Source organism: Cynocephalus volans, chromosome 12 (assembly GCF_027409185.1).
Source record: "Cynocephalus volans isolate mCynVol1 chromosome 12, mCynVol1.pri, whole genome shotgun sequence".
Taxonomy (NCBI): domain Eukaryota; kingdom Metazoa; phylum Chordata; class Mammalia; order Dermoptera; family Cynocephalidae; genus Cynocephalus; species Cynocephalus volans.
Window position 1 is genome coordinate 54577476 of NC_084471.1, and position 27811 is coordinate 54605286.

A 27811-nucleotide genomic window follows, 5' to 3' on the forward strand; every position below is an offset into this window, starting at 1 on the left:
ATTAAAACGAGTAATACGCTAAATAAGCGAGGAAATGCTCAATAAATGTAGGGATGATGATGATGATGATGATGATTAAAAATAACAGAATTCAAAGTGTATCCCCGGTGTGATTATTGAAGGAGAGGATGAATGAGATGGGTATTTATTGAACGAATGGATGAGTGGATCACTTCTATCTTTTAGCAACTCTTCAAGTGAGATTTTAAAAGCTTGTTGAAGATCTCAGAAAAGTTCTACTTCAGATGATGCTGGGAATGTAATCCGTTTTCTCTCCAGTCCTAAACCGAAGCAATCTCCTCTTTCTCACACTAACCGGAGTTTTTTTCTTTTTTTGAGGTGAGATCATCGATTAGCTCGGTGTTCGTCCCGCCGAGGCGGCTCGGCTAGTTGGGGCTGGATTGCATCATCGCGGAAGTGGGTGGAAGTCCTTTGTGGTCGGTGGAGTCCTCCGAGCTCGGTGGGGGTGGGCAGGGGTTCTAGCGCCGACATGGCCGTCTCTGACCCCCGCTACCCTCGCTCTTCGATCGAGGATGACTTCAACTATGGCAGCTGCGTGGCCTCTGCCAGTGTGCACATCCGAATGGGTACGTCGCCCCCTCCCTCCGTCTTTACCGGCCGCCCTTCGTCCGTCCTGCTGCGCGCTCGACCTCTGGCGGCGGAGTTCCGGCTTCTGAGGGCCCGCGCCCAATTTCTGGGATTCAGAGGCAAAGCTCGCCCCTACCCGTCCCTGCTCTGACTTAGCCAGCCCTGCCCTCCCTGCCCTCGGGGTTCCTCGCCTCTCCGGAGCCGCGTGGAGAGCGGCGCACCCGAGGGGCGCAGTGCTCCCCTAGCGCAAGCTCCCGGAGCTCAGCGGGAGCCTTCCGTGTGCTGGGGACAGGCGAAAACCTCAGCGGCCTTAGTTTGGCGTTTTTAAATGAAAAGAAATGAAAAGTTACTTTTTTGGCGAAAATACGTTTATTGTGTGACGCTTGCGGCGTACACCCGAATAGAGTTACGTGCTGGGTGTTTTTGCTTATGGGGCGTGCGCAAGTTATAAGTTATTCGTCTGTGTCCCGTGCTGTTCTGTAAACGCTACAAGAACAGAGATGCTGTCTGTCTTGTTCCGTTTTCTCTCTTCAGGGCCTGGAACTCAACGTTATTGAGGAAGTTGCTGGAAACGGAAGCATCATAAGTCAGTCAGAATCTTGTGTTAGTTTTAAGTACTATGCAATATACAGTGGGCAGAAATTCTTTTACGTTTACAATGCCCAATTTTACGTCAGTGGAATTCATTGTCCACTTTAGTTCAGCTATTTGATCACAGAAGCTGCCCCAGTTTTTCAGCCTGTTTGGGCAGACGAAACTCGTTCTGGAAAAGGAATTATGAAGATAGTTCTGATGCACTAAGAATCTTGAGGCCTAGCATCTGTATTTCTGGAGTTAAAATTTGAAATTATTTTGGAAGTGAGCTCAGGTTTTTTAAAAGCAATTTTAATTGTAAAATACATGTAACGTGAAATTTACTATCTTAATCATTTTTAAGTGTACTGTTCCGTAGTGTTAAGTATATTCGCCTTGTTGTGCATCCAATCTCCAGAACTTTTTCATCTTCCAAAAGTGAAACGCTGTTTGCATTAAACAACTCCGCATTTTCTCTTCCCCCCAGCCCCTTTTAGTCACCGCTGTGTTGTTTCTATGAATTTGACTACTCTAGATACCTCATATAAGTGGAGTCATAGTGTTTGTCTTTTTGTGACTTACTTATTTCCGTTAGCATGACATCTTCAAGGCACATCCATGTTGTAGCATGTGTCAGAATTTTCTTCCTTTTTAAAGCCGAATAATATTACATTGTATGTATATAGCAAGTTTTGTTTACTCATTCTTCTGTTTATTGACATTTGCATTGCTTCTACCTCTTGGCTATTGTGAATAATGCTGTTATGAATATAGATCTGCAGATATCTCTTCAAAACCCTGCTTTAATTACTTTGAATATATATCCAGAAGTAGAATTACTGATTATATGGTAATTCTATTTTTAATTTTTTTAAGGGACTGCCATACTGTTTTCCATAGTGGCTGCACCATTTTACATTCTCACCAGCAATGCACAAGGGTTCAAATTTCTCTGCATCTTCACCATGAATTTTAGGGTGAATTTTCTATTTCTGCAAAAAATGCCATTGGGATTTTGATGGGAATTGCATTAAATCTGTAGATGACTTTGGGTAGTATGAAAATCTTAACATTAAGTTTTCCAGTCTATGAACAAGGGATGTCTTTCCATTTATTTGTGTCTTTAATTTCTTTCCTCAGTGTTTTGTAGTTTTCAAGTTTGCCTTCTTGGTTAGGTTTATTCCTAAGTATTTTATTCTTTTTTATGCTGTTGTTAGTGGAACTGTTTCCTTAACTTCCTTTTCAGCTTGTTCACTGTTAGTATATAAGAGTGCAACTGATTTGTGCATGTTAATTTTGTATCTTGCAACTTTACTGTATTTATTAGTTCTAACAGTTTTTCTTTAGGGTTTTCTACATGTAAGATTATGTTGTCTGGGAACAGAGATAATTTAACTTCTTTCTTTTCAGTTTGGATGACTATTATTTCTTTTTCTTGCCCAATTGGTTTGGCTAGGACTTCTAGTACTATGCTAGAAGTTACAAAAGCAGGCATTCTTGTCTTATTCCTGATCTTAGAGGAAAGGCTTTCAGTTTTTCACCATTCATTATGATGTTAGCTTGGGCTTTTCATATATTGCTTTTATTATGTTGAGGTAGTTTCTTTCAGTTCCTTGTTTATTGAGTGTTTTTATCATGTATGGTTGTGGAATTTTGCCAGATACCTTTTCTGCATCAATCGATATGATCATGTTTCTCTCCCTCCACTCCCCCATCATTCTGTAAATGTGGTATATTACATCAATTGATTTCCATTTATTGAGCCATCCTTGTATTCCAGGAATAAATCTCACTTAGTCATGATGTTTAATCCTTTTAAAGTTCTGTTTGCTAGTATCTTGTTGCGTAATTTTACATTATTATTCATCAGAGATCTTGCTCTGTAGTTTTCTCATAGTGCCTTTGATTCTGGCCTCACAGAATGAGTTTGAAGTGTTCCCTTCTCTTCAGTTGTTTTAATGGTTTGAGGAGGATTGGTGAAAGCTAAGCTTTAACCAAGTAAAATGGACAGTTACAGTGTGATACATTAATTAGTAACTGGTACTGCAGGTACTAGGAGTGAGTGAGAACTAGCTAACTCAGAGGGAGAATGAGGGTTCCTGCTGGTCCCAGAAAGGAGGAGAGAATGAGTTACTTCAGGGTAGGACAGGGATAGAAAATGGCAGCCATTGCAAGGAAATTAAATTTCTGTAGAGATGGTGTCAGGTGTGTGGAATAGAAGGCATTCATTAGCGAGGCCTTGGCAAGTCAAGGTACTGCCTTTATGGAAACACTTGAATCATTAATATACTTTTAATAAATAAAATATGTTTTTTGAACAACCCATTTTTACTGCATGTAAAGAGGTAAATAAAAGTTTTGCAAGTCACGGTAACTGTTCTTAAGGCAGTGGTTAGGTTGGCCAGTAGCCAAACTAATTTGTCATAGCAGCTTAATTAAATTCTAAAGTGCTATGTTTGGATGGACTTTGGAGAAGGAAGCAAGAGTTTGTGAACTGGACTAATCTTGGAAAGATTCAAGAGGAAGTAGAATCTCAGTGGAGGGCTGGGTTTGGATATATGAAGGGAATTCATGGGATGGGGGTGGGGATATGGTTGGGGGAGAAGGAATTTGTGATTAGGCATGGAAGGGTGGGAATGACATGTCAATGCAGTGAGAAGAATGGCCTTTTTTAGTGATGCTGAGAAATAGTATGGTGTAGTAGAAAGAACCATGGATTTGAGGGTCCGAAAATTAAACACAGTCCTGGTTGACAATAATGTAGAGAGAATCAGGTCACTTTGCCTTTCTGATCCTTAGATTTTTTATCTGTAAAATAGACATAACTGTTGCTCTTCCAACTATACCAGGTTGTTTTAAGGGTCAAGAAATTAGTTTGTTTTAAACACTGAAGCTTCTCTAATCTATCTAGAAGCACCAATCCTGGTATTTTGGTATTATGCAAAAAAAAAAAAAAAAAAATTCGTAACAACTGTATTGTTTTCCCTGGAATTACCATCCCTAAAACAATACATGCCTATGTCTTATAGGGAAGTTAAGTTTCAAAATGCTTTTCTAAAATAACATAGTTCTTTGCAGTGAAGCTGGGATTAGAAACCAGGTTTCAGAATCCCTGGATGAATGATTTTTCTACCTATCTGCATATGTAGACTGTTTTTCAAAAAATAATAATTCTTATACTTGATCTACTTCTGTGTACCTGCCTACATAACTACAACAGTGCTGCTGATTGCAGTACCAGATACTCAGTAAACATTTGTTCACTTTTGAATATTTAAATTATGTAGGAACATTTTATTTAGGATTCCTGGTAACTGGGCTGGTAACTAAGCTGACTACATCTATATTAAATTAAAATTAAATTAAATTAAAGGTCATTCACTCTGTCTCTGGTCCTTTACTAATTAAAAGGCTAAACAAAATTGCTTCAATTTAAAAAAGCATTTTAGCTGATTGTAAAGTGTACATTTTCTGAAAGATAGTTTTGGAATATTATATGTCTAAAATGTCAGGACTTGTTGGTGGAAAACAACAAATCATGAAGCTATAGAAAAATTACGTGGGAATGAATTTCTGAATGCAGTCTCTACCTTGAGCACTTTTTACCATGCTAATTAAACTAGTTTACATGGCTGTTGACAAGAGGCCTCAGTTCCTTGCCACATGGACTCTTCATAGGGTTGCTTGAGTGTCTTCATGGCATGGCAGCTGGCTTTCCCCAGAGCAAGCAGTCCATGAGAAAGCAAGAAGGAAGCCTCAGTGCCTTTTTATGACCTAGTCACGGAAACCACATATACCATCACGTCTTCCTTATTCTATTCATTAGAAGCAGGTCAATAAGTGCAGTCAACATTCAAGGGTAAGAGATTTAGGCTTCACCTTTTGAAAGTAGTGTCAAATAATTTGTAGGCATATTTTTAAACCACCAGTCTTCTCTCTGGCCACAAATTATTTCTTTTTCTTCCACATGCAAATCAAGATCCCCCAAAAGTCTTATCCCATGATAGCATCATCTCTAAGTCTAGAATTTCATCATCTAAATTAAATCCAGGTGTGGATGAAGCTCCTTGGGTGTAGTTTCTTAAGGACAGCTCCTTTCAAAGACTTTTAAACTAAAAAGACAAATCATCTGTACTCCTGTACCCCACCTCCAGTGGTGGGGCAGCATACTGAGGTGATATTTTTGCCAATATAATTTTCCAAAAAACTTTGTAGGTTTCCTGTGATTCTTATTGGGCTTCACTCCATTACATAAAAGCCATACCCAAAAATGTCTTAGCATGAACTTTGGCTGAGATGGCTGAGTGACAGCTTCCTTAAGATTCTCAGAAGCCCTGTTTTAATGAGACACAATTTTGGTTATTTGTGAGGTCTTAAGGAATTTTACAGTTACCTTCTCAGTTACATCTTTTTGTTTTATAGTCTTTCCTTTAGTTATCTCTCCTTTTGTATTTTAGTATAAGCAGCAAGAAGCCAGAGGCACCTTCAACACTCTGTCTAGAAATCTTCTTACTTATGATCGCCCACTTCATAAGACACATTTTCTACTTTCTACAGTTCAGTTTTTTTGTCAGTACATTACAAGGATTCTCTTTCCTCCAGTTTCCACAAGTTTTCCTCACTTAGCTTTAAGCCCTCACCAACAGCCTCCTCAAAAGCATCGTTCTTCCACAAATAATTTTTTAAAGGCTCTTTTAGCTTTTACTTCAGAGACCTGCCAGCTTCTATCTTTTGCCTGATTCCAAAGCCTTGCCCATATTTTAAGTGTTTGGTAAGGCAGCACCACATTTTCAGGAACCAAAATATGTATTAATTCTCTGTTTGTGTAACAAATCACCACAAATTTTTTTTTAATTTATTGATTATCATTAGTATTATTTTACATTCAAAGATGTAAAATAATACATAACAGTGGGAGGGGCAGGTGGGGGGTAGGGAAACGGAGGTGGAGGTGGAAGGGCCAGCTCCTTTGCTGGCCTGGTTGTGGAAGGCAGGGGGGGCATGGCGGAGGCCCTCGGTGCTCCCCACAAACACAAACTTAATGGCTTTAAAGAATAAATGTTTATTGTCTCAGTTTCTGAGGGTTAGGAATCTGGGCCATTCACTGTTTGTCTTAGGTTGTAGTCAAGATATTAGCTAGTGCTGGTCATCTGGAGGCTTGACTGGTGCTGAAGGATATTCTTCTAGGAAGGCTCCTTCACATGGCTGTTAACAACAGCCCTTGGTTTCTAACTAGCTGTTGGCAGGAGACCTCACTTTCCTATCACATGGGTTTTTCCACAGGGCTACTTGAGTTTCCTCACAACATAGCAGCTGGCTTCCCCTAGAGCATGCATTCTCAATGGGGCAAAATTGTCCCCAGAAGGGTGAAGGGCAAAAAATCTTAGATTTTTACTATGATTTATAGCCTTCCAAAGGTCCGTGGTACATAAACAGGCATATAATATATTTGTGGCATTAAAATTTTATTGGGAGAGTTATTAGAGAAAAATGTCTAGAAGGCTCGTTAGGTGGTGAATAATGAAAACAAGGTTGAGAAAAACTGTTCTAGAGCAAGTAATCTAAGAGCAACGAGGAAGCTGTAATGCCTTTATGACTTGGCGTTAGAAATAATACAGCTGCCACTTTTGCCTCATTCTTTTTGTTAGGAGTCACTTGAAGGGAGTGTGCAAGAATTGTGGACACATTTTAAATCACCAGTTTATGTAAAGAAGGATAAGGACATTCTAGGCTGAGGAAATAGCAAGGGCAAAGGCCCAGAAGCAGGAAGAATTTGACATGTTTGAGAAAGGTGGCTATTAAGTGGGCAAAGTGTAGTGAGGAGGAGGGAGAGTTGTGTGAGATGAGATTGGAAAGGTTCTATATCATGTAGGGCCTTGTAGGCCCTATAAAAACTTTTCCATTTTATTCTGAGTGTAACGAAAACCATTAAAAGTATTTAAGCAGGGAACCAAGGTTTACCCTACAAAAAGATCACTCTGACAGTTTGTGTGGAGAATGTATAGGTAGCACAAGGGCAAAAGCATAGAGACCAATCAGAAGGCTACTCCAATGAGACATCATGATGAGAGGTGAGAGATGATGCAGACTTTCACCAGCGAGGTAGTAGAAGAGACTAAGAGAAGTGGATATGTTCTACTTTTTACAATAAAAGCTCTAGTAGCTGATAGATTGGGAAAAGGGAGGGTAATCAAAGATGACTTACATGTTTTTGGCGTGGAGGATGTTAGTGCTGGTTACTGATGAGAAGACTGGGAGAACAAGAAGTCTGGATATAAATGAAGAGTTCTTGTTTTGGCCATGTTAAGTTTGAGATATCAGATAGAAGGGGAGAAATCAGGACTCAAAAAATAATATCAGAAGATGTTGCTGTTGGCAGTATTCTTTTCAAATCAAATCTTTTATTTTTTTCCTGTGAGCAGTGTATGCATGTTCTTTGCTACTTTTTAGTTATTCAAAATGAGTGTCAAATGTTGCTTTTGCCTGGGATTTGATTTAAGGTACCATTTGAAAAAAATAGTTTATAATTGAAACATAATAATTATAAACGTTTATGGGGTACAGGGTGATGTTTCAATATATGTATACGTTGTATAATCAAATCAGGGTAGTTAGCATTTATCATTTATGTAGCATTCATTTATCATTTCTTTGTGGTGTTAATATTCACGATCCTCTTTTCTAGCTATCTTGAAATATGCAATACATTATTATTATCTATAGTCACCTTACTATGTAACAGAGCACTAGGACTTATTCTTACTATCTAACTGTGACTTTGTACCTGTTGAGCAATAAATACCCTTTCCCCCACCCCTCTCCAGCCTCTGGTAACCACTATTCCACTCTTCACTTCTATGGGATCAACTTTTTTAGATTCTGCATATGAGTGAGATCATGTGATATTTGCCTTTCTGTGTCTGGCTTATTTCACTTAACGTAATGTTCTCCAGGTTCATCCATGTTGCCACAAATGACAGGATTTCATTCTTTTTCATACCTAAGTAGTAATGCATTGTGAAAATACCACATTTTCTTTATCTGTTCATCCACTGGTGGATTCTTAGGTTGACTCCATCTCTTGGCTATCGTGAATAGTGATGCAGTAAATACAGGGATGCAGATATCTCTTCAACTTATTGATTTCACTTCCTTTGGCTATATATACAGTAGTGAGATTGCTGGGTCATGTGGCAGTTCTACTTTTAATTTTTTGAAGAACCTCCATACCTGTTTTCCATAGTTGCTGTACTAATTTACACTCCACTGTGTGTAAGTTCCCCTTTTTCCACATCCTGGCCAACATTTGTTACTTTTTGTCTTTTTGATAATAGCCATTCTAACTGGGGTGAGGTGATATCTCGTTGTGGTTTTGATTTGCATTTCCCTGATGATTGCTGATATTAAGTATTTTGTCATATATCTAAGGTACTATTTTTAAAGAGTGTGGAAAAAGTTTTGGTCTGGAATATCTACATAAGGATAATTTTTTATGATGAATTTATATGCTTAGCACAAGTTTCTTTAAAATGTTTTTCTATTATGAAAGTAACAGATATTTATTGGTATCTGAACAGCACAGATTAGCAGAGAACTGAGCATGAAAATTATCCTTAGTCATATTGCCCAGAAAAAAACATTATTAACATCTTTGTGTATATTATTCCAGTCTTTTATTACATATGCACTTGTGCATGCACACACACGTACACATAAACATTAGCTCTTTCTGTACACACTGTTTTGAACTGTAGAACAGTTCTATAAAATGGTAAGGATTAACATTATCTGTCACTGCTTAATTAAGAATGTATATAATATAGATTGGGTTTGAGTTACATGAGGTTCATAATAGGGCATCAAAAGTAAAGGATATGATTTTCTTTGTAGTCCAGAAAATCCCTTGGGGGAATGATGATTTGACCCTTGGTTTAATAATGAAATTTGCAGAAAGGTAGCACAAATACCATTATCCATGGGTGTAATATATTCTTTTCTTACTTTTATGAAAAAGGTGGAAATGACCGCCCAAAGCATGCAGACATTAGGGCCTTTTTAAGAAAGTAAGTTGTAGGTCTGTCACAGGGATGAGCACTTTATCTCTAGGCTAAAATACAGCTGATACTCTTGTTACTATGAGTCACTGTTTAAATTATAAGTTCGGTAAAATCTGTTTAAGACATTAGGAAAAGCTCATTCTATACTTTAGAGGGAAAGATTGATTAAGATTTAATATTTGGGCATTTTGAGGATTAAATCTTTAGTATTCACTAAAATTCTTATATTCTTATAAAAGATTTTGATTTATTACTTGATATTTGGCTGACATGCTTTCAAAGCACTTCATCTTTCATTGGGAAGCCAGATCTTTAGTAAGAATTTTTTCAAAAGGAACATCTACCACATTAGCATGGTCAAAATAGGCAAGAGACAACATCCCTTTTTTTTTTTTTTTTTTTGTGGTAAAAGTCATTCAACATGGTTTTTTTTTGCCTGCCTAAGCACAGTACTCTAAGTGGCTCCATTATTCTGTTTCAGAATAATACTTTTTCTCTTCTCTGACTAGCAAAATTCACGCTTCATTAATTCAATATAAATTTATTTAGAAGCAACTAAAATTTAATGATTGTTTATTCTGTGGTGTCCGCTAGGCTGGGTGCTAGGCATATGGAAATAAATAAGATTTGCTCCCTATTATTAGGGAGCTTTTAGCCTTTATAGTCTAATGGGGGTGAAGGGTGAATAGACTTATCAATTATAAAGTGATTTAGGGTTATGTTTAGGGTTCCTTGAGACTGTGAAGGAGGAACATTAATTCACACTGGGGGACTGAGAAAGGCTGAATCTTGAAAGATGATTAGTAGTTAGCTCAGGATGTGAGGGGAGAGGGTATTAGTGTGTATATGAGAGAAGGTGAGAACTGTTAATGTTTTAATTCTAAAGGTGGTAGTGAGTTCTTGGGGGTTCATTGTATTTATATCATCTGTATATCAGAAGATTTTAATAATAAGTATTTTTTAATCATTAGGCCTTGGGGTTGATTTATGGATGTCAATAATAAAATATTCTGAAAGTTAGAATTTCCTATTGTATAGAAACTAGAAGCAGAGGTACTATAAATGAGAAATAAAATATAGGTTTATATATAATTTGCCTTTTAAGGAGAAGTTTCATTTTAGGGAAACAGTTTTACTGCTGTGAAACTTTAAATTAAAAGCTTAATTTAAAAATTAAGGCTTTTTAAAAAATTTTATGTCTAACTATATGTTTTCTATTTCTGCTTTTCAGATTCAAGATAGAATCATTACTTAAAAATGTTGTTTTTGATCTTTTGCTTTGTTTATGCTGCTGTGTATTAAGTAGGCATTTAATACTTTCTTTTTATTTTGATGAAAAGATTTAGATTCTGGCTCATTAGCTTAATTTTTTTATAGCTCATGCTTTTTGGAGGATTAGATATCTCTTACAATTTTTTAGTTACTTTGAAAACTTTTTCTTCTATTTTAGTTACAGATTACATTACTTGGATTAAGATTTAAGAAAGAATGCTTGTAAAGACTTAATTTTTCTGAGGAGAAATTTGACTTTGCTGTCCTATAAATGCTTAAGAAAATAGTCATATGTAATTTTTTTTCTTCTAGCCTTTCTAAGAAAAGTCTACAGCATCCTTTTTCTGCAAGTTCTCTTAACTACAGTGACCGCTGCAGTTTTTTTATACTTTGAGTCTATACGGACATTTGTACATGAAAGGTAAAGTAATGAGATGATTCTGAATCATTCTCAGACATTGCATATGATCAAAAGAGCATATTATTATAAACTAAGTTCATTTTTTTCTATTAACTTTTGAGTTTAAAGTGTGAAAAAGGTTTATTATCTAACTCATAAGTCAGATTAGTTTTGTTTTTGATGAAGGAAAATGTGCCACAACATGATATTTACCTCTGAGCTTTTCAGCTTACAGGTTAAACCCTCATATCCTATAATAGTATTAAGAATTTTAACTGCATACAGTTTTGTTTAAAGTCTTCATTTATTTTATTTTATTATACTATATACCCTATCACCAAAGCATGACAGTGCTTGAAAAATAAGACTACTTAATAAATGTGCTCATTTTAGTTTTGGTTCATGACTAGGATAATTTCACTCACAAGTTTTCGAAAGAGCTTCACTTGATTTATACCTAATTAGAGATCTGACCTCCCACATGATTATTTCCTTAGTTAAAAGTAATACAGTTTCTTTATATTAAAGGAAAGGAGAAATATTGAATATTTTTGTAGAAGTAGAGAATTTCTATGCTCCTTCCCCTTACCAAAGTGGAGTCTTGAACTATTAGTTTGCTATTTGGGGTAAAATTCTTTAAATTATGGCCATATGGTAAATACCGTAAAAAATAGGTATGAAATTTGTTTATTATTTAATTTATTTATTGTATTTTAGTTACAAGTGTAGTATACTAATTATAGACATTATTCAACTATGATAGAAGTTCATAAACTAAAAAGGAAAAGTCTTTCCCCATTCATTTTGGGCTCTTTTCTTTGTCCTCCTGCTCCTCCCCAACACCCCTAAAATTTTCCAGATGTAAAATAATTTCTTTTGATAGTTCGGTGTGGATCATTCCAGATTTTTTTTCTTATATTTTCATAAATACACAAAATAGACAGATAATTTTATTAAATTGGATAGTATTATTTAAGCTGTTTACTATTTTTTTTTTTTAACTTGAAACTCTTTTAATATTATGTCTTTCAGTCCTGCCTTAATTTTGGTGTTTGCTGTTGGATCATTGGGTTTGATTTTTGCATTGATTTTAAACAGACATAAGCATCCCCTTAATTTGTACCTGCTTTTTGGATTTGTGAGTACTTTGACAGTGTCTATTCCTTTAACATTTATTTCTAAGTTTTAAGTATATTTATTTAATTGAACAAGTATACACATATAACTGTGGCAGAACAAAATTAATGAATTTTTAAATATTAGAATATTTTAGGAAATTACTTGTAACTCTGTAGTCTTTTAGAATTTTTAACTGTCAGTTTCAACAGATTTTCTACTAATTTTAGAATGTAGTGGAAAAAATACTAGATTGGAATCAGGGGATCTGGCTTTGCCACTATCTGGGTATGTGACATTTGGCAAGGCATTTAGCCTTTCTGTACATAGTTTTCTCATACATAAAACAAAAAATATTAAAATAGATAATCCCCGTGATACTTTCTACCTTTAGTATTCTTGATTTTCTTGGGAAAAAATTATATTGTAGCCTTAACTTCATAGAATTAAATCAAATTCTTTATGATTAACTCTGCAGTGTTATTTTTATGTTATCACTGTTCTTTCAAAGAAATATTTTGCTCAAATGATGTGCTTTACTAACTTGTTTCAAAATTATGGTTGGGAGAACCCAACTTTAAATCATGTTGGTGAAAATTAAAACCAAAACTACTACCACCTATAAAAACTCAGAATATGACCATAATGAGTTGGTAAGGCTCAAATTATGTATTTTTAAAATTATTTGCCTCTTCTCATATCCAGTATGTCTTTGGGTTGTGATTTAATAATGTACTTCAAAACATCTAAACTAATATTAAGAATATTTGTGATCAAATAAGAGTGAAAGAGCTATTGATCATGTTAAAATGCTTTAAACTAAAGATAAGTTTATGAATTCTGATAATGAGTTTGTGTTAATGTGAGGAAAGAAAAGCTCATGACTTTGGAAGTTTTATTTATAGGAAAGATTATTCACTTAAATCTTAAGCTCTTTTGTTTGCAGGGTTACCACCCCTAACCCAGGTTATCTTAGGTAACAAGGAGTTTATTTTAAGAATGTCAGAGCTTGGGAACCCACCAACCCAAACCTACCAGTCCACAAGAAGAGGAACTAGAGGAAGGTTATAGAAATGATTCTATTATACAAAATTCAGTGGCTACAATTTGTGGTCTTCTTCTCTCCCTTGTTCCATTACTTCTTGTCTCTACCTCACAACTGTCCTTACACATTGTTTTCTCTTTTCTTTAATTTTTATATGACCCATTATTGGCCCCCATATAGTTCATTTACCTTTTAGCTTAGCTCCTGCTGCCATTGCTTCATATTCAGAGTTCAGATTCCTGAGTGATAAAGAATCTGATTGTCACAGCTAATTGTTGGCACAGGTCACATTGCAGATTCTTAGCCAATATTTGGGTTGCCAGTCCTTGGGTCAGATGCCAGCTTCTGGCTCAGTCAGCTGTATCCCAGGAGGGAGGGAAAGAGGAAGTATGAAAAGAAACAGGGTTATGTAGAACTCCTCTTCAAATCTACAGATAGCCTCCTTTCAGAAAGACTGTGATTTCTATGTGGGAAGAGGGTATAGGCCAACTTTTTGCCAAGCGGAATAGGCTCCACTAGAAAAACATCAGCCAAATGCTTAGAGGCAAGATGGTTACTTATTGCTAAATCTATTCATCGTGCCCATAGCTAAAAGTGTTTTAACAAATAGAGAGTATGTAAAATACATTTCCTCAGCTTACTCAGAGACTTTTGACACTTGGTTTTTTGGTCCTTTTCCACCAAAATAAGAAAGGAGGTATATTAACTTGCTTTAGTAGGGGTGTGTGTGTCTGTGTGTGTATACATTTTCAAGGGGACATTATTTTGGGGTGGCGTTATATTTTCCTAGACTTATCTTTCTCTCATTTATACTGTCTTGTTTCCTTCAGATACTTATGTGTTGGGTAGGATTTCTTTCCCAAAATCATGTCACAAATATCAAGAATGTAGTATAATCATGTTGCCCAGAAAAAAATACTTCTATCATCTTTTGCTGTCACTTCCCTGGCAATATGAACAATATTAAAACTTGGCAGCAGCTTCATTGCCTTCACATCTATGTACAATTTTTAATACCATCTTTGCTCTTATTCTGATGATTTCTTGATTTCAGGTAGGGTGAGGTACATGGAATGCTTCTTCCAGGAGTATGAGTGTACAGCTACTGCTGTTACTTCTGGCTTTGCCTTTGTGATATGGTCTGTCAGACGGTTGATAAACTCTAACTAGAGTAAGCATGTAAGACAAAATAAAAATAATGTAATTAAGGGGAAAGAGAGGCTAGAGGACAAGGCTTAATTTCCCCAAATCTTTTATTTAGGATATGGGTTCAGCTACTTGTGACGTGGCTTAAACAATGACAAAATAACAATGGCTTAAACAAGATAGTTTATTTCCCTTGCATGTAAAAATCTGAATGACTATTTAGTGAAGATGTCAAGGGCTCAGGCTCCTGCTATGGTTCAGGCATTCCTAAAGTGTTGTATGGTATAAGGTAGTTCTCCGTCATATCCACATAGCATCTAGTTACAAAAAAAATGAGAAAGGGAAGAGCAAGCCTTTTGCTTTTAGAGCACAATCTGTAAATTGTACACTTCCTTACTCACATTAAATTGGCTAGAATATAGTCGTATGGCCAGACCTAGCTGCAAGGGAGACTGAAAAATGTAATGTTTAATCTGAACAGCCATGTGTCCATGTGAAACTTCTATTACTAGGGGAGAAGGAGAGAATGAATATTGAGAGACAGTTTCAAGACTCCACCACACCAAAGTGCATACTACCTAAATGTTTTATTCTTCCTATGTTTGTTTGTGTGATATTTTGAGGTATTTAGAAATGTGCACATGAAGGGTCAGCCGTGGCTCACTTGGGAGAGTGTGGTGCTTATAACACCAAGGCCATGTGTTCGGATCCCCTTACCGGTCATCAAAAAAAAAAAAAAAAAAAAAAAAGTGCACATGACTTGCAATTCTTTTTTTTCTGGCAACTAGCAGGTATAGGGATCAGAACCTGTGACCCTGGTGTTGTAAGGCTGTGTTCTAACCAACTGAGCTAACCAGCCAGCCTGCAATTTCATTTTTATTTACATTACAGAGAGTGAGAAAAATAGAATTTTTCGTATTATTCCTATAATCTTCCTGTTACAGACATAAAAAATCTGATTAGAGCTTAAAGAGTGATGGAATCATAATTTGAATGTAAATATTCTCACTCAATATATTGAGGTCTTATTTGCATTATGATGGGCTAAATAACTGTACCATATACTTCACTGGACTATTCTGAAGCTAAAATGAGATCATATGGGATCCCATTGAACTGCTAGAAATTAGAAAAGGAGATATTATAAATTTTACAAGCATTAATTAATTTCAGTTTATTTTTCTTAGACACTGTTGGAATCTCTGACTGTGGCCGTTGTTGGTAAGCCATGATTGTGCTTCTATATGTTACAAAACTTTTTAATGTAGACCACTTTGGGGGATTAAAAAGGTGTTTGGGGCTAAAGTTTAAAGCACAGAATGTCATATTTCAAAAATGTGGCATAGGATGAAGAATTCCTAAAATATAAGCAAAAGTCAAATCCTTATACTTTACATAGTTCAGCTGAGCTTAGAGGAAGTAGAAAAATTTAAGGAAACCAAGAGGAATGGACAGCATTTCATTTGTGTTTATCCATTTATATCAATAAGACAACCATAACTACTTTTTTCTCTAATTTAAAGGGATCTTAGGACTGAGAACATGTGTTTTCAGCCATGCACTTTGATCAAATGGGCTTAGCTCCTCTAAGAATTGCCTGCATTGGACTGTGCTTTAATGTTATATCCTCATATTTTACCAAATGGTACTACAAGAAACAGTGGTAATTGTTTATGTATTCCCTGTTAAATATGTGTTTGAAGGCCAAATATGTTATAACTACTTTGATGTATCCTATGTAATGCCTCAAGTAAAAACTTTCAATAAGTTAACAAAAATTCTGATTGTTTCAAAATGGTTAACCTTGGGTACTAAACAGCTCAGAACTAACTATTAATAACAGCAAATTGTTAATCCTTATGTTTAATATTGTTACCACTTCCTATTTCATCATTACTGTTTTTAACCTTTCTATGTCAGCTTTGTTGAATCTATATTTTTTGGTAATCTACCTCTACTTCTAAAAGAATCAGAATGTAAATAAATAGTAATACATACTAAAATAAATAAGATTTTGAAACTTTTCAACATAGAAAGGAAGTATTATTAATATTTACTTATTATTAGTGTTATTATCTATTAATGTTACTTACTATCACTGTTATCAAGTCCATCTGTTTCTCTCCAGCCCCTCCTTGTATAAGGAACATAGGAGAGAGATTTATATCAGGAGTTTGGAATTGAGGGTAGAAATACATAGATGAGAACATTATTTTCCTCATTAACTGTAATATCTTTTCCACCTAATCATGTGCTGAAATTACTGACAGGAAACAAAATTGACTTCGTGTTTTGTCTTTTCTGTGTTCACCTTTCTAATCCTATAATGGCATAAAGAAATTCCAATAATGTAACATTTAGGAATAGAAATAACTTGGATAATTAATCTCTGAAAAAATTAAGAAATACTTAAATGGTTCTGGGTTCAAAGTACTTAACCTCCTTTAAAGAGGTTGTAATTTGGCATTCTGTTAAAATGTTAAGTAGGTATATTATACTAGCGATAGTCAATATGGATGATCATTCTAAAACAGAAGAGAATTTGGTACATACTCAGTAAACCGCACAATAATGTGCTCCAAGATAATGCAGATTTGGATATAAAGCAATTAGTAGTGGGTTTCTGTCCTGTGCAGAGCAGGTGAATGCAGGCAGCCCCAGACAGCTCCATTATTTTTCTTGCCCAGTAGCTTGAATTGCACTAATGACCTGGATCCAATTAACCAGGTGATTGCTAGAATTGCTGCTACTGTCCTGAAATTATTCCCTGCCAGCCAGAAGACCTGGAATCATCCCTATTGATATTTAAGCTATAATAAACAATCACCACACATGGTGATAAACTGCAACTGGGACGGAGATGGGTAAGAATCACTCTACAATATTCCTAAAACTCCTAGCTGGCTACCTGTGTAATATCTCTCTAATCATTTTATTAACTTCATAATAATGTGACCCTGTTATTTTCTATGAATGAATATTTTGGAAACTATTTATTGCATTGTGGATGTGGTTTTACTATGCTGATATATTCACAGCTGGATAAGGAATCTTTTTATAATTGTTTTTATTGGTGTTTTTATTACTGTACAGGAGAAAATAAAACATTTCTATTAAATGCCAGTTAAAGCTGTTTTATATTGAGTATGTTTATTCATATTTTAATGTTTTGATTTTACAGTTACCTTCTATGATGTATATATTATTCTGCAAGCTTTTATACTGACTACTGCAGTATTTCTTGGTTTGACTGTTTATACTCTACAATCTAAGAGAGATTTCAGCAAATTTGGAGCAGGGTAAGTTATATATTCTTGGATAGAATAGATAAGATAGATGGCTTTGAAAGAAATGTTATACCATTAGTTTTGGTTACTGCCTTTTAAAATGGAGGGTAGTAAGAGGTCTTCTCTCTGGGTATTAGGGCCAAGAGGATACACCGAGATAGAAAGTGGCTTTAAGTCATTTGCTTCCATTCTATAGTAAAAAGGAATTGTATGCCAAAAAGAATCAGTTTTCCAGAGAGGCTAGGCTTGTATGCCTCATGAATAGGGTGGAATTTACTAAAATTATTTTAGTTTTTGTCTTAGCGTAAATGTTACCAAGATAATCCATATCTTTATGGCAAGAGCAATGTAATTGGCTCAGATGTTGGAAATGTCTACATGAACTTTAAAACCTTTTTGATCCATGTAGTTTAACCTGTATCCTTTTTCAAACAAATAAATTTTATATTAGAATAATGGTATTGTGTTGCCCTCATCTGGTAAGAATGCATAAGCTCTTTTCTAAGTTCACAGTGGCTTCCTGTTGGCACACTGTCACGCAATCATTTTCTGTTCTTTTTCTTGTTACAACACTAAATATTGACAAAAGTCTACTCTTGCGAAAGTTTTCTTTCATCTCCTCTTTCTTTTCTGGTAATCCAGATTACCAGAAATCACTATTAGGATAAAATATAGTTGGTCAACCAACACTGACAACTGTGCAAGCTGCTAAATAGTTTTATCAGAATGGTGTCTGATTTGGAGAGGCAACATTTTCTTTTCCTTTTTTGGGGAGATGTTTCATACATATTTGTGTGGTATTCTGTATATGATGAAAGGTTTACTCTGCTGCTTCTTCCTATCCCAGTCTCTAACTGCTCCCCTTCCTCCCATCCATTCTAGTATTGTGTCTCAAACTCCTGTTGTAAACAGTTTCCCTGATAGTTTAGCCTCTTCATCATAAATTTACATTTATTGATACATCTGATATTATAATTATCATATATAGATCTCAGACCAAGTATATCTTTTTCTGTGTCTGCTGTTTCTGATAAGTCTTATGATATTTTATTTTCTTGTGTATTTGGTTATTTTTCACTGTGTATTTGTCCTTGAAAAATTATTTGTTGAATTTCTTTGACATGTAGGTTAAAGGTGCATTCTTCCATAGGGTATTTGGGTTTGCTGCTGCTTGGCTTCTGGGCACATTATTAGACTAGGTCTACTTGAAACTAAATGTATGGCTTAAGATATTTTCCCAACCATTAGGTGTTACAAATTTGGACTACAAATCTGCAAAGAAATAACTTGTGGTGACAATTTCTGTTTTCCCCCCCTTACCCTTGCTTAGTCATTGTTAACTTTCCTTGTAATCCCTGGGTGGGGGTAGAGAGGTGTTACATGATTTGCCTTATCATTAAGGTTATATAGTGCTGCTGTGGATTGAGTGGATTGTGTCCCCCAAAGTTCATATATTAGAAGTTTAATTCCCACTGTAGTGAGGGTGGGAAATCTTATTATTGTAATTGAAAGGTGGGGCCTTGAAGAGATGATTAGATTGTAGGACCATGCTGTAGTGAATGGATTAATAGTGGTGGTCAGGGGCGTGGTTCTGAGGGCTTTAAAAGGAGAGCATGTTAATTTCTCTCTCTGCTCCACCATTTCCTGCCATGTGAGACCCCCTGCATTGCTATAAAGCTACCACCAAGGAAGACCCTCACCAAACATGTTCCCTGGACTTTGAACTTCCCAGCCTCCAAAATTGTAAGCAATAAATTTTGTTTTCTTACAAATCACCCAGTTCCAGGTATTTTGTTATAAGGAACAGAAACGGACTAATACAGAAAATTGGTACCAGAGAAGTGGGGTCTTGCTTATAACAAATACTTGAAAATGTGGAAATGGCTTTGGAACTGGGTGTTGAGGAGAGGCTAGAAGAATTTGGAGGAGCAGTCTAAAAAAAAGCCTAGATGCTGGTGGGAATGTAGAAGACAAGAAAACCAGGGAATTTTTGGAAATTTTTAGAGACTAGTTAAATGGTGGTGAGCAGAATGCTGATAGAAATTTGGACAGTAAGAGATCCCAGAGGGAGCTTTTTAGAATCTTGGGCAAAGATCACCCTTGCTGTGAACTGGCAAGGAACTTGGCTGCATTGTGTCCATGCCCTAGGACTTTGTGGAAGTTGGAACTTAAGAGTTGTGAACCAGAGTATTTGGTGGAAGAAATTTCTAAGCCACACATTCAGGAAGCTGCATGGCTGAGTTGTGGTGGTAAAGGCATGACGAAAAGCCAGAATTAAGGGAAAACCGAGTGTAAAGATTTGGAAAATTTGCAGCCTGGCCATGTGGTAGAGAAGCAGCATTTTCAGAAGAAAAATAAAATGGTGCTAAAGAAGAATAACACAAAAGAGAGGGATTATCAAGAGAAGGGGAAAAAGGCCCAGCAGGCATTGTAGAATCCTCTGAGGCCAGCTCTTCCATTACTGGCCCAGAGGCCTAGAGAGACGGAATGGCCTTGGGGAACAGGCCCAAGGTGCCCTCCACAAGATTGCTGTCAAGTGCCACCTCAGGAAGCTGCTTCTAGCACCAGCACCCCAACTACTTTGGCTACTCCAGCTGTGGCTAAATTGACCCCAGGTATAGCTGGACCTGCAGCTTTGGAAGATACAAGCTGGAAGCCTTAGTGGCATCCATCTGGTGTTAGGTTTGCACACTCACAGAATGCCAGAGCTGTGAAGGCTTGAGAGCCTCTACCCGGATTTCAAAGGAGGTATGGAAAAACCTGGGGGCCCAGGAAGAAATCTGTCACAGGGGCAGAGTCACTACCTAGATCCTTTACTAGAGAAATGCCAAGCAGAAATGTGAGGTCAGAATTGTAGCAGAGAAACTCCACCAAGGCCATGCCTAATGGAGCCATGAGAGTGGGCCCGCCATGGAGACCCCAGAATTGTGGAGCTACCAGTGTGCAACGCCAGACTGTGAGAGCTGAAGCCTGGCCTCAGACCAGGAAAGCTGTAGAAGTGGAGGTGCCTGAGGACTTGGGGACCTAATCCCCACACCAGCATGCAGAGGACCTCAAACATGGAGTCAAGGTTCATGATTGCCAGCTTTAAGATTCAACGCATGCCTTGCTGGGTTTCAGACTTGTTTGGGACTTATTACTCCATTATTTTGGCCTATTTCTCCCTTTTTGAATGGGAATGTATACTGTATGCTTGTCCCACCATTGTATCTTGGAAGTAGATAACTTTTTTTGATTTCACAGATGTGACTTTGAGTCTTCGGTTTTTTCAGTTGAAACAGGTTAAGACTATGTGGATGAAATGAATGTATTTTTATTTGAAAAGAACATGAGTTTTGGGGATCAGGGGTGGAGTATTATGGATTGAACTGTGTCCCTCCAAAAGTTAAATGTGTTGGAGGCTTGGTCCCCACTGTGACAGTGTTAAGAGGGTGGGAAGTCCTATTATGGTAATTGAAAGGTGTGGCCTTGAAGAGGTGAATAGATTGTAGGACCATGACATAGTGAATGGATTAATAATGGTGGTCAGGGGTGTGGTTCTGAGGGCTTTAAAAGGAGAACGTGAGAGTTTTTCGCTCTCCTCCATTTTCTGCCATGTGAGACCCCCTGCATTACTATAAAGTCACAACCAAAGAAGACCCTCACTAAACTTGTTCCCTAGACTTTGGACTTCCCAGCCTCTGAAACTGTAAGCGATAGATTTTGTTTTTTTGTTTTTTCTGTTTTGCAAATCACGCAGTTTCAGGTATTTATGTTAGAAGCAACAGAAACAGACTAATTCATATAGCTTTGGGCAAATCCAGCTATAGTACCACGATTACTACTTTGGATTTTCACTTTTATCTAGATTTTGGCTTGATAGTTGTTTTCTTCTATCTTGTCACTTATTTGATGCTTTTAAGAAGTTATCCTTTGTTTTCTTTTTAATCCATCATTTTAGTAGTTTTTTGAGGGGTGAAGGTTGGGGTGGTAATTGATTTGAATAGCCTTGTTTGCTGTAATACTAGAAGCAGAAGCCTTTCAAAATTGTCTCTTATCTGTATTGTTACAACCGTCGTCTGTATCTCCAGTTTTTAGTCTGTTCTCAACAAAGCAACAAGTCTATATTTCTAAAGTGCAAACTTTATCATGGCATGCCTGTTTAAACTCTTCAGCACTTCACTACTGTTATTGGGAAACAGTCCACTTCTCCACTGAATTGCATTTACTGCCATCAGTTACTGGATATTGCCATGTAATCGTTTTCTAGCGATACCATAATAATAATTATATTTTGGTCAGTATGCCATAGATTTAGACACTTACTAGTGGCATTTTAAACAAAACGCAATGTCACTAATTATTGTGAAGCCTGAAAGCCAAAATGGTGTGGACACTAAGTGCCAAACTGGGATGCAAAGACAGAGCAAAAAGATTTTCTTCAAAAAGGTTCGTAGGTTAGGGACTGCCGTAGCTCATTTGGGCGAGTGTGGTGCTGATAACACCAAGGCCACGGGTTCGGACCCCTATATAGGGATGGCCCGTTAGCTCACTTGGGAGAGGGTGGTGCTGACAACACCAAGTCAAAGGTTAAGATCCCCTTACCAGTCATCTTTTATTTAAAAAAAAAAAAAAACGATTTATAGGCTATTCATTCTGACTTGTTTATGGAATACAGTAGAGACTCAAGAAACATTTGTTAAATTTATGAATGTACAGTAGTAGCAGGTAGTCGTAGCAGTGCTTCATATATTGGCTTATAGCTGTAATATTTTTTTGCAACATCATTATTATCCTATAGTGATTTTGCAACAAAAGGAATTAAATCTCAGAACTACATGTGATAACTATGGCAACTTGTAATTGGTGTGTTAGAGCCAGCTTGTACCAACTTGAAAGAGGAGTCTTAAAAGTCAGTTGTTAAATTCTTGGAAGCTTAAAATAGGCCATGGTGGAAGTATTTACACCACAGAAATTAGGAAGTGCTACAAATCAGGGCTTATTGTCCCGTCCCCCCCCCCGAGAGCCAGTTTACTGTTTGTAGGATCTTATTCTGTGCTTTTTGTTGAGGGAAAAGAGGATAGAATTTATTTTGGGCGGTCCTGTAGATGGAGGAGTCAGAATGCAAAATCAGCCATGGCATTTCTCATCTAATCTTATTTATATTCTCAGAAGTTTGCTCTCCTCTGTTTAAATATTTAACAAGATGTAAGTCAAAGTGGAGTGCTAGTGAAGTAACAACTTAGGAAAAATATCTGCAGGACATGACTTTCAGATCTTTACCTGTTAATGTATTTATAGAGAATATTGTCATAAACCGAAAACTCAGGCTCAAGTTCTTACCGGAACTTAACAAATGGAGCCTATGAACCTAAATAACCCTTTTATTGTATGCATACCTAGGGCCCTGGGGGAGGGCATGCTGCTTAACCAGGGAGCCTAAGCTTGCCAGATTTCAACTTGGATGTTGTAATAGAGAAAAGATGTATATTTTAATGTTTATCGTCCATAGTGCCTGACCAGGCTTAAATGGTGAATCTTTATATGTCCAGTTATAGTAAATAATAGAGTAAATTAATGTCCAGAGACCACTGGCAGCCCTATTCTAATCTCTTGGCAGAAGCCAATAAGAACTGTCTGAACACCTTTTGGGAGACAATTTCTTATGTGTCTCTTGTTTCTAAATATTTGGTGAATGCTGTGCTAATTGCCTTTTGTGCCAGACCATCTTTTCAAGGTTGTTTTTATAGTGAACAACCTCAGAAGATAGAGATAGTGCTTCCCTCTGCAGCAAAGGGCAAGCATGCTTACTCTCAATCGTAAAAAGATTCAGTTCCCTAAATTCAAGGTTCTTCTCATTTCACAACCCACTGTATGTGTAGGTGTGATCTGGCCCTCTTAGCATCACCCTGTACGAACTGGGCTCTGGTATAAAAATGCTGATACTCTGGATACTGCTATTGCTGTAATAACTATCCTTTGTCTCAGAACTAGGAGTCTTGTGGCCTCTCCTAGCATCCATGAAACTGTGCCAGGCTAACTTATTAGCCTGCAAGTATGGTAAAATCCCAGATGCTTTGCAGTTACTAATACCACCGTCCCCATATCCCTTGGTGCAGAAGCTTTAGAGTTTCCCTAGGGTTTAAGAATGAAAAATCAAATCCCAACTCCCTTTCAATCTTGAAGGATCTATATTGTGAAGTGGCATGATAGTTCATTCTAGCTTAGATATGCCACATGTATCCTGAGAAATTTTGTGAACATTTGAGAGAGACAACTGAGGGCTGGAGTCTCACCATGCCCTCTATTTACCAAATAGCATTGTAATTCTATAAATGAGGGTACTTCAAAAATCTTTCCATGAACTTTTTGAAGACCCCTTGCATATATTTTTTTATTTAATCATGTTATTGTTAGAGAACGTATTTTGTATGATTTTAGTCCTTTTGCATTTATTGAAATTTATTTTATATCTTGGTAAATGTTCTTTGTGCATTAGAGAGAATGTGTATTTTGCTGCTGTTGGATGGAGTATGGAGTAGTTGATAAATGTCAGTTAGGTTGGGCCAGCCTGTGGCTCACTTGGAAGAGTGTGGTGCTGATAACACCAAGGCCATGGGTTTGGATCCCTATACAGTGATGGCCGGTTAGCTCACTTGGGAGAGTGCGGTGCTGACAACACCAAGTCAAGTGTTAAGATCCCCTTACCGTTCATCCTTTAAAAAAAAAAAAAAAAGTCAATTAGGTCAAGTTGGTTTATAGCATTGTTCAAGTATTCTGTATCCTTACTAATTTTCTGCCTACTTGTGTGAGAGGGGTGTTGAAATGCCCAACTACAAATATAGTTGGTCCATTTCTCCTGTAAGTTCTGTAAGTTTTGCATCATGTTATTTGAAGCTCTGTTTTTAGATGCAAAAGCATATAGGATTGTTATGTCCTCTGGGTGAACTGACCTCTTTATCATTATGAAATGACGTCTTTTATCTCTGGTAATATCCTTGCCCTAAAATCTACTTTGTTTTTAATACAGCCACTGAGCTTTCTTTTGATTGTGTTAGCATGGTATATTTTTCCATCTTTTTATTTTTAGCTTATTATTTGTCTTTATATTTAAAATAGTTTTCTTATAGGAAGCATATAGTTGGATCTTTTTTTAAAAAATCCATTCTGATCATCTCTGCTTTTAATTGGTATGTTTAGACCATTTGTATTTAATGTGATTATTGATATGGTTGTTTATGTCTTTTATTGGCTAATTAGCTATAGTTCTTTAAAATAGAGGTTGCTGTATGTTTTATAATATATGGCTTTAAATTATCACAGTTTACCTTCCAATAATATACCATTTCATATATAGTATATTTATATTTCCTCTTCCCTACCTTTGTGCTATTTTTGCCATAACTTCAGTACTACATGTTATAAACCCCACAATACATTATTATTTTTGCTCTAAAAATTAAATTCTTCTAAAAGGATTTTAAAAATAGAAGTCTTATATGTTCAGCAATATATTTACCATTTCTGCTGTTCTTCATTTCTTTATGTAGATCTAAATTTTGATCTAATATCATTCGCTTAAAGGACCTCTTTTTCACATTTCTTACAGTGCTGGTCTGTTGGTCTCAGCTTTTGAATGTCTGAATTTTTTTTTTTGCTGAAGGATATTGAATTTCAAAAAAATTTTTAATTTTTTCATTGTATATGTTTATGAAGTACAGTTTATTGTTTCAGTACATGCAGGTATTGTATAATGATCTAATCAGAATAGTTAGCATATCTGTCACCTAAACATGTATCACTTCTCTGTGGTTATAACATTCAAGATCCTGTTTTCTGGCTATCTTGAAATATACAATACAATATTATTAGCAATTGTCACTCTAGGGCACCAGAACTTATTCTTTCTATCATCTAACTGTAGCTATGTAATTTTGTACCTGTCTATCAACTGTTTCCTGGTCCTTCCTCCCCCCTCCCTTTGGTAACCACTATTCTACTGGTAACCACTATTCTACTCTCTAATTTCTGTCTTTTTAATTGAATTTTCTTAATTGACCCATGATTATTATATACATTCATGGAATACAATATGATATTTGGGTATATTCATACTGTGTGCAGTGATCATATCAGGATGCTATTATATCCATCACCTTCTCTATGGTGTGTCTTTCCCCAACCTTGGTCACTTCCTCACGTGTGCATTAAGCAGTATTCAGCTAAAGATTCTAGGGAAACCCTGTGCATATCTCCGTATAGCTCTCTTCTCTCTTGTACTCTGTCTAAAAAAAATTCTAGCCACTTTGGCCCCTGACCTCTGAATTCTTGTCTCCTCAACTTAGGGAGACCACAGGGCTTTGTTACGGGTTCCTGTCTCTACACTGCACTGTGGCCTGGAAATTCTCTCCAGCTGGGGCAATTGTAGAGCTCACCTTCTTTATTTCCCTTTCACAGGAATCACTGACCTGTGCTGCTTGCTGTCCTTTGTCTGAAGGCTGTTGTTTCATATATTTTGTGTGATTTTGTTTAAGGAGGAAGGATAAATTTGGCCTCTCTTATTCCTTATGGCCTGTAGCAGCAGTTATCCATGTTTGATAACAAAAGACTGCCTTCCCATGTTTGGTAGCAAAAAACTGACTTCTTAGATGGCCTTTGTCATGTAATTATACTTTATATGCATAACAATTGCATGATAACTCATAAAATTATAGCAATGGCAAATTTGTGTGTATAAATTATGTTCTATAATACATAAGAATAAAATAGAAAGTACATCTTTTTTTGTAAGGAACAATATTCTAAATTATTAAAATTTTGTTTTTATAGGCTATTTGCTGTTTTGTGGATTCTGTGTTTGTCTGGATTCTTGAGGGTAAGTTGCTTTAGATTCGTTAGATTGAAATATAGTTCTAGCTATGTCAGTATAAATAACCTCAAAAAGCTGTAAGAGATACTCTTATGATAGGACACCTAGTTATAATTATCAAGAACATTTGAATATAGAATGATTATAGAATAATCTCTTTAAAAAATCCAGGTCTTATGTCGATCATTAGTATTGACTGAAAGATGAATGAAAAAATGAGTTAAATTACATAGAAAGAGGCCCTCACTTATAACAGCCAACCTCCAATAGCACTTTTAATTTTGAAAAATGAAATATATTTTTAAATCATTTATACTTGGAATGCTACTGTTCCAAGTCAAGCAGATAATTTAATTGAATGGAAGATATCTATTCATTCATCCATTCATTCTTCAATCTGACAGAATAAGTTTAGACCTGCCTTGCCTTTTTCTGCTTTAACGTTTATATTAAAAGTTGTACACCATTATTAAATACTAGGGTACTTCCAAAAGTTCATGGAAAAATAGAAGTAAAAAATAATACAAATCCTTCCATGAGCTTTTGGAAGTAATCTCATATATATGTAGCAGTAGATCATTAGAGGAGGTAAATTAAGTACTCTCAATTGTCAACATATTTCTTTAATCTCTTGCCTATAGTTCTTTTTTTATAGTGAGACGATTGAGTTGGTCTTGGCTGCTGTAGGAGCCCTTCTTTTCTGCGGATTCATCATCTATGACACACACTCCCTGATGCATAAACTATCACCTGAAGAGTATGTATTAGCTGCCATCAGCCTCTACTTGGACATCATCAATCTATTCCTGCATCTGTTACAGTTTTTGGAAGCCCTTAATAAAAAATAATTGAAAGCAGTATATAGAAACTATTTCATAATACTTCTGTGATCTTTTTTTGTATTCTTTTTTGAGCTTACTATTATTTATAGTATCTCATCTCTAAATCCTTGATTTAGAATCTCAGGTAAGAGAATCAAAAATTCTATTTTTAATTTTTTTCAGTCCTAAATTGGCCATACATAGCTGTTCATTTGCAATTCAAAAATAATTTTATGAGTAGATTAGATTAAGAATCTCAATTTACCTTTTAGTGATTTTATCTAAATTTCCCCCAAATTGTTAAATAACATTAGATTTGATTCTAAAATAGTAGTGTCCTTACTATTATAAAGTCTTAAATCTCCTTTGGCTAGATTTTAATCTCATTTACTTTATTCTTTCATTTGTTACAGATGTAATTAACTAATCTCATTTAGAAAGGAAAAAATATAAATAATAAATTCCAGAGAATTATTCAGTATTATAATAAAATACATTAAAATGTTAATGACATTTCATTATAAAACGATGTGTTAAAAATCGAAGGTCCGCTTGAAAGTCCGATATTATGACATAAAATTTGACTTTTTTTTTTAAGTACAGTTTTAACTTTAAAATTGTAGCATGCTAGTGTGCTTAGAGGACCCCAAAGATTCTG

General features: G+C 36.0%; 1 protein-coding gene across 1 annotated transcript; it reads left to right on the forward strand.

Annotated features, from left to right (window-relative positions):
- The first annotated feature begins 427 nt into the window (after positions 1-427).
- Positions 428-27203, forward strand: TMBIM4 (transmembrane BAX inhibitor motif containing 4). The gene is made up of 7 exons (XM_063075920.1): positions 428-587; positions 10803-10911; positions 11923-12028; positions 15385-15418; positions 17379-17496; positions 26293-26338; positions 26974-27203. The coding sequence occupies exons 1-7, from the start codon at positions 491-493 to the stop codon at positions 27178-27180; spliced, it is 717 nt and encodes a 238-aa protein (XP_062931990.1). The 5' UTR covers positions 428-490; the 3' UTR covers positions 27181-27203.
- Positions 27204-27811: the final 608 nt, after the last annotated feature.